This window comes from Ipomoea nil, unplaced genomic scaffold, assembly GCF_001879475.1.
Source record: "Ipomoea nil cultivar Tokyo-kokei standard unplaced genomic scaffold, Asagao_1.1 scaffold2805, whole genome shotgun sequence".
In the NCBI taxonomy this organism is placed as follows: domain Eukaryota; kingdom Viridiplantae; phylum Streptophyta; class Magnoliopsida; order Solanales; family Convolvulaceae; genus Ipomoea; species Ipomoea nil.
In genome coordinates this window covers 4,388,640-4,396,300 of record NW_017619233.1, presented here as the reverse complement: position 1 = coordinate 4,396,300, position 7,661 = coordinate 4,388,640, and the positions used below count along the sequence as shown (strand labels likewise).

At 33.8% G+C, this 7,661-nt stretch overlaps 1 protein-coding gene across 1 annotated transcript; it reads left to right on the top strand.

Moving 5' to 3' along the window:
• Positions 1–4,422: 4,422 nt before the first annotated feature.
• LOC109158322 (probable rRNA-processing protein EBP2 homolog) lies at positions 4,423–7,661 on the top strand. The gene is made up of 2 exons (XM_019306245.1): positions 4,423–4,550; positions 6,613–7,661. The coding sequence occupies exons 1-2, from the start codon at positions 4,527–4,529 to the stop codon at positions 7,477–7,479; spliced, it is 891 nt and encodes a 296-aa protein (XP_019161790.1). The 5' UTR covers positions 4,423–4,526; the 3' UTR covers positions 7,480–7,661.

The window sequence follows — 7,661 nt, the reverse complement described above, 5'->3', positions numbered from 1 at the left end:
AAGAATATTTAGATTGATATATACAATTATACCAATTATAGCATCAAATATTATATAATGTAATTAAATTATTGAAATAAATTGATTATATTTTTTGATTTTATTATTGCTTGAATTTGAGTAATATTTGCCTAATTAATAACTAACGTGTAGATATACGCATTCGGTGTTGAACTTTATATTTTATATATCAGTGTTTAGAATTTGTATTAATTGGACTAATTAACTTGTTGTGTAGCAACTCAGTTATAGAAATTATTTGCTAGCTCGTTGTGTAGCAACTCAGTTATATAAATTATTTGTATGGAATATATATTTTCTATGTAGATATATAGCAATTTTTTATCTTTGTATAAAAATAAAACATAATATCACTAGTTTGAATTACACATTATTGAGAATATCTTTGTAGACGATATTGATAGTAGTAACAGAATTTTGTTCATCCTCGTTTAGAGCTAAAACCTTCAGCCCATCAAGATGAGTGACTTAGGAAAAAAGCCACATACAATTGACTGTGATTAAAAGTTAATTTTTTCAGCAATAACCTAACGTAGGTTAGTGGCCTTGACTTTTGTTGTTAGTCATAGCATATGCGAGCATCAACGGGAATTGTTTACACTGGAACTTGAAGGCAATCTCGTATCATAAGAGGTGAGAGACATTCGGGGGATAAGAATTTTAGTTTCTTGATGTGTCCCATTAAATATTATTGCTTCAACAATATCATCTGCCAATCTCGTGACGGTGAGACGCGTAGCAAAGACCAAGAGAGTGGTCTGTGTTCTGCAATAACATAACAGGTGCACCAACCTTTAGTCATACAAAATTTAAATGCTAATTCTTTAATTTCTAAATGTAATTATTTTAATTATAAATCTATCAATATATATATCTATACTACAGAAGTACAAATAAAAATAAAATTATACTTTTACAATTTTCCACACAAACTATATTACTATATAAAATCTAGGCACAAATGTCAAATAAACTCATCTACTACTGCGAAGTGCTCAATTCCCACCACGAACTAAATTAAGTGTCAAATAGACCCATACACCAGCTAAATTTGTTCAATTGACATTTTTTATAGGTTGTTAGAAGGTTTTCTATATAATTATTAAAAATAAATTAACAAATAGAATAAAAAATTAAAATTTAAAAAACAAAAAAAAAAGAATATTAGCCACCGGCTGTCCGGCGAGAACAGCCGGTGGCTGATATATATATATATATATATATATATATATATATATATATATATATATATATATATATATATATATATATATATATATATATATATATATATATAAATTTATTTATTTTTATTTATTTTATTTTTTATTCTATTTATTTATTTATTTTTAATAATTAAATAGGCAACCTGCTAGCAACCTGTAAAAAAATGTCAATCGAACAAATTTTGCTAGTAGATGGGTCTATTTGACACTTGTGCCTAAAATCTAATAACTATTATGTTTTTTTTTTTTTTGAAATGCTACTAGCTCTTACAATGTAGTATCTGTTCGTATACTTTCTCAACCTACTGAAACACAAAGAACTAATAACGCCTCCATTGAGGCTCGAACTCACAACCTTCCAAATGGAAGTCCAACCCGGATACCATTGGACCACATAGTCCTGGTAACTATTATGTTAATTAAGCTAATAATTACATAAATATTAGTATAATTACAATTAAACATTAAACATAGTATAAAGGTATAATTGTACAATATTAGTTTAATTACATAATAATTATTATGTAAATTAAAAAATTAATTACGCAAATATTAGTATAATTGACTAATAATTATTGTATTAATTAAGCTAATAATTATACAGATATTAGTATAATTACAATTAAAATGGGTTGTTAGACTTTTATAATAATTATAGTTAATTCATTCAGATATGGAGGTTGAGGAAAACACTAACAGGGCGTTTGGTTGGAGGGATTTTAAATTCTCTTCCCACTTAATTCCCACCTAATTCCAAAGGTCATTAAATTCCGTAGTTTGGTTGGAGGGAATTGCAATTCCCCCATTTTCATGGAATTAAAATCTCATGTCCCCCGGTATTTTAATTCCTAAGAAAAAAAGATAGTGATGAGTCAAAATTACCCCTTCCTTTTTTAACATAAAATTAATGTCTAACAACAATAATGGACATTTTTGAATTTATACTACTTATTCCCTTTCAAGTCCCATGTATACCAAACATTGGAATTGAAATTCCCAGTAATTCTATTGGTGTCAACCAAACACTGGAATTTAAATTCCCACTTTATTCCCAGTAATTCAACTCCCATGGAATTACAATTCCTTTCCCACATAATTCCTCTCCTCCAACCAAACGCCCTGTTAATGTGATATGGTAAAAATGAATATACTTAAGGTATAAAGGTATAATTGCACATATATTAGTATAATTGACTAATAATAATTACCTAGTGATTATTATGGTAATTAAGCTAAACATTGGTCGTTGAATTTATTTTTATGATGAATATAAGGGTCAAATAGGCCATCAAATTACCCACCAAAATACAATTAGACCATTTAACTAAAAAAACATGCAATTGGGTCCCCAAACTAACCACTTTCATGCAATTAATTCAATTTGCAGGTTTTACAGGTTTACAACAGGTCACTCAAATTGTATTTTTTAAAAAATAATTATTTATTTTTTTTATTTTTTAAAGTCGCAGCCGGAGGCCATGAATTTTGTTGGAGAGCAGTTGCCGACGACCTATCTTCATGGCAAGCAAGCAGATCGGCGACAACGAAGGTCATATCCGGCGAGCTATAGCTTCGACGGCTGAGCAGCGACGACCTTTAGCCTCTCCTCTCTTTTTCCCGGGAGTGCAGCAACGCAGACCATAAGATGGAAAGAGAGAGGAGTTAACGGAATTGTAGCCTCTCGTCAGACATGCTCTGTTTGCCGGGGATAACAAGGATCGCCGGAGACTGCTGCCATCGATCTGATGGTATGCGTTGTCGGGAAAAAGAGAGGAGATGTTGAAGAATGCAGTAGTTTGGTCTTCTCTTTTCCCAGCAGCACAGACCATCAGATCGATCGCAGTAATCTGCGACGAACAGAACAGGCTGAAGAGGGCAGTATTTAAAAAAAATTAAATAATTATTTTTTAAAAATATCTTAAATTTTGGTGACCTGTTGGAAATCTGAAAAATCTGCAAATTGGATTAATTGCATTAAATTGGTTAGTTTGGTGACTCAATTGCACGTTTTTTAAGTTCAATATCCTAATTGCAATTTTGGTGTGTAGTTCGATGACCTATTTGACAATTTTTTTTTAATAATTATTACAATTAAATTATTTATCATTTTTCCTTATGCTCCTCACAAATATGTCAAGTATCAATGTCACCGTTAAATTATTGATGGTGTAAATATTGCCTATCAATTTGCAAAACGTGACATATATTGCCCCCCGAATTATTAGTCATGTACATGTGGTTATCGGTCGTTTTCTCTATTCGAAGACTGCGTTTTTTCCCTCTATTTTTCTTTTTTTCGTTTGTTCTCTTTCCATCAACAATAATATTTATCTTTCTTCCTATTAGGAGAGGGACAATATATGTCACATTTTAAAAATTAAGGAGCAACATTTACCCTACTAATAATAATTTATAAGTAACATTAATAACTGACATATTTGTGAGGAGTATAAATTAAAAATTGTCCACCGCAAATACTATTGTACAATGTGGCAATTTATATCCTACACCACGGCGCGCGTTGCACTATGCGCCCAGATGCAAAACGACGTCGTTTTAATTTATTTTATTTTTTTTGAAATTTCCCGCCCCAGTGAATGGCAGTAGTTTTTTCTTAAAAAAAAAAACCCGCTGTTCAAGAATGTACATAATGTTATACTAGAATACACATAATTGTATACATGAATGTACATAATTATATAACAAAATATACATACTCTTTTTAAAAGATAATACACATAATCTAACATAATACATAATAAACATAAACTTTTAACATAATACACATCAACTATTAACATAATACACACAAATTTTCTAATTCGGATGTATATAATTGTATAAAAAGAATGTACATAATTGTATAAAAGAATGTACATAACTGTATGAACCAATACATCTAACTGTATGAACAAATACACATAACTGTGTAAAAAAAATATATAATCTCAGCAACTTCCTACCGCGCCTCTCAAAACGATCACAAAACGACGTCGTTTTGGGAGGCGCGCGACGCACAGAGCTATGTGCGCCGTGGTGTAGGGTATAACGATTGGTACAATGTATATTGGGCTAAAAGAATGAGAAAAAGAGGATGGGCCAAGGCTAATCAAATGTCAGGATAATGGGCATTGGGGCTATGGTCAAGAAAAATAGGGTAAGACCCTTCTCCCCTTCACTTCCTAAAACCCTAGCTCCCCTTCACTTCCTAAAACCCTAGCTCTCCTTCTCCCCTCTCTGACGTTACAACTTGTGGTCTGCACTTCTGCCTGAAGACCAATGGCTAAAGCTGCTGAAAATCAGGTATTCCATTCTTCTTCTTGCTTTTAGTTCCAGTTTAATTTGCTGCAAAATGGAAAGAGGTTCGAAGGAGAAGAAAGAGAGAGCAGCGACCGAACGGAGGTGGTGCACGCCGAACCCAGCGCCGCCACTCCCTCGCTGTCTCATTCTGCCGTACCACCGTCGTCCTTGTCGAACGAAATCGGTGACCGGTATTTTTGTTAATACTGTCGGTATCGTCTCTCCACCGCCTAATGGCGGTCTCCGGAAATAACGGCGCACCGGCGACCGTCTAAATTTCGGCTCGTTGCCGGATGAAACCGTATAATTTATCTTTCGATTGAGTTTTAGGCAGCTGTAGGTTATAAATTTTTTTCCAAAGAATAAATAAAAATTTATATTGTTAATGCCGAAACAAAGTCGGTCACTCTGCAATAATCTAAATAACCTATATAAGGCCTTCACTATTAAGTGGTTCCAGGTTCCTAATTCTCATATTTATGCCTAGATAGATAATTGTTTGTTCAATGCCCTAAAATGGTCTACATTCTCAAATTCACGTTTTCATTATTACAATTCATTTTCCCTCTTAAAATGGCATAGATTCTTGGTCCAGTAATTGTTATTGTATAAACTGTCTTCACCATCCACCGTCCTTCACGCCGGAGTCATCTCCATCCGCAGTAGTCAAAAAGAAAGAAAAATGGTGATATTTCAAAGAATTTATCAGGTTGCTTAGAACTTGAAGAATTGGGGTTACATAACAACAATTTTGCTGTGATGATTCTGAGAGAGATTGGGAGCTTCCTACCCTTTAAGTCTCCTATAAAAATTTGATTTTCTATCAAAATCTAACGAAATAATATTAACGAAAATGCCTAAGACTGCTATTTCAAGAATATTTTAGGGGATCTGTATACCCAGCCTACTTACCTCTAACCTGCCTTTTCTAACAAAATCCTTCAATTTCTCCAGCAGCTCAAATACTTAAGCTAGGCATAGATTATGTAAGAACATGAATAAACTTGCTTAACCTCCCGCCATAGCTTTCTTGTTCATGATGATTGAATGTAGTTGTGCTGGTGCTGTTGTAGAATAGTTTTCTCTCACTTCTACTCAACTCTGGTGTATGAGACTTAATGTTATGAGCCGTGAGAGGATTGGAAGACCTTAAATAGTTGCAGACCATCAATGCAGTAATCCAAAGATTTCCTAAGACTAATTGTTTGGACCAAAATAATAAAGAATACCAAAGACCTTTCATCTCCCACATGAAAGGGACATTTCTAAGATTCTTCATCTCCCATTTGAGAGGGATCTGTCCAAGCCTTTTCATATCCCATAGGATAAGGACTTTCCAAGACCTTTCTATCCCAGAGAAAAAGGGAGTAGTTTGGTATTATAAAGGGAAAGGTGAAAACCTTTCAGAAGATTGTAGAACAATACTTTGCGGGGTCTATTTTACATATCATGTTTACTGTTAACTGTTCTTTATTTGCTTATTTTCTTTCTAATATATTCTTATTGGTTCTTAAATTTTGATTTTTTGTGATGAATAGAACTAGTTTCTAAATATACAGCTTTTATTTGCCAACACTGAATTAGTTAATTTTAAAGCTTGATTTCTAAACAGCTTTAGTCAATCTTTTTAATGTAACCAAACATATAAAATTTGTTAATATTGAGACTGCACTTGAAGTTATTAGCATTTGCTAATTATGCACCATTATGATGATGGTGCCAAAATAATAAGATTTTGGATCACATTTGTGCTGTTGACTGTACTGAAGGATGTAGGGACATAGATCCTAACCAGATCTTTGTTTTGTTTTTGTTTTTATTAGGTACTAAAGTTCTTGTTAGTGCATCTTTATATGTTTAGATTAGAGTTGTGGGATTATTTTTTAAAAGCTGTTTTTTCTCTCTATTTATTGTTTGAGCAATTATTATAGTTATTGTAGATAATTTGAACATAAAGCTCTTAATGGCAGCTATAGTGGCTGACATTCTTCTATTTGCATTTTTTAAAGTGGTCTATTTTATTTTGCTATTGAGTGTAATTGGCTTGTGTTTGTAATCAATGAAGGATGTTGGGATGGGGGATCCTGAAGAGCAATCCTCAGAATCTGAATTTGAATCTGAATCAGAAGAAGAGGACCAAGAGCAAGTAGTGAAGTTGGCTGAACCTTCTAGGAATGCTGTTTACAATAAGGATGGTTTGCTAGACAAGCTTGGAGATATCAGCTGGCCTGATAAAGCGGGTTGGATACATAAGCTCTCAATTGACATAGACCAAGAGGGAGAAGTGGATGTGAATGATGACTTGGCAAGAGAGCTCTCATTTTACACACAGGCCTTGCAGGGAACTCGAGAAGCCTATCTCAAGTTTCAATCTGATGGGGTTCCTTTTTTGAGGCCATCTGACTATTATGCTGAAATGGCGAAGTCTGATGTCCACATGGAGAAAGTTAAGGGACGCCTCTTAGCAGAAAAGAAGAAGATCGAGGAGGCAGAGGAAAGGAAGAAGGCCAGGGAGAACAAGAAATTGGCGAAAGAGGTGCAGGCACAAAAACAAAAAGAGAGGGCTATGCAGAAGAAGCAAGAAATTGAGTCTGTCAAGAAGTGGAGGAAACAAAGGCAGCAAAATGGGTTTGACAAAGATTCAAATGCTGAACTTGATTTGGATTTGTCAGATGGCAAGGTTTTCCAACGGCCAAACAAGAAGCGCCCAGGGGTGTCTCCTGGAGACCGTTCTGGAGGGAAGGGCAGACCAGGTGGTGGTAACAATAAAAAAGGATTTGATAAAAAGCCGAAGGGCAGAGAAAATAGGAATTCGAAATTTGGATTTGGTGGGAAGAAAGGCCTAAAGAAGCAGAACACTGCTGACTCTACCAATGATTTTCGAGGATTCAGCAGGAGTGATTCCTCAAGTAAAAAGAGAAGGGTAAAATGATTAACTTATAGTATTTAATAGTTTTTTTGAAATTTGTGTTAGGATCATTATCTTATATTGTAATGCAATGGCCTCTCTGATTTTCTATTCTCAAGTTTCTGTATTGAACAGTGGTGTACTTTTTATATCTGACTTGTTGAATGCCACCTTTTTGCATACTAGAAAATGCAGCCACATTCTTG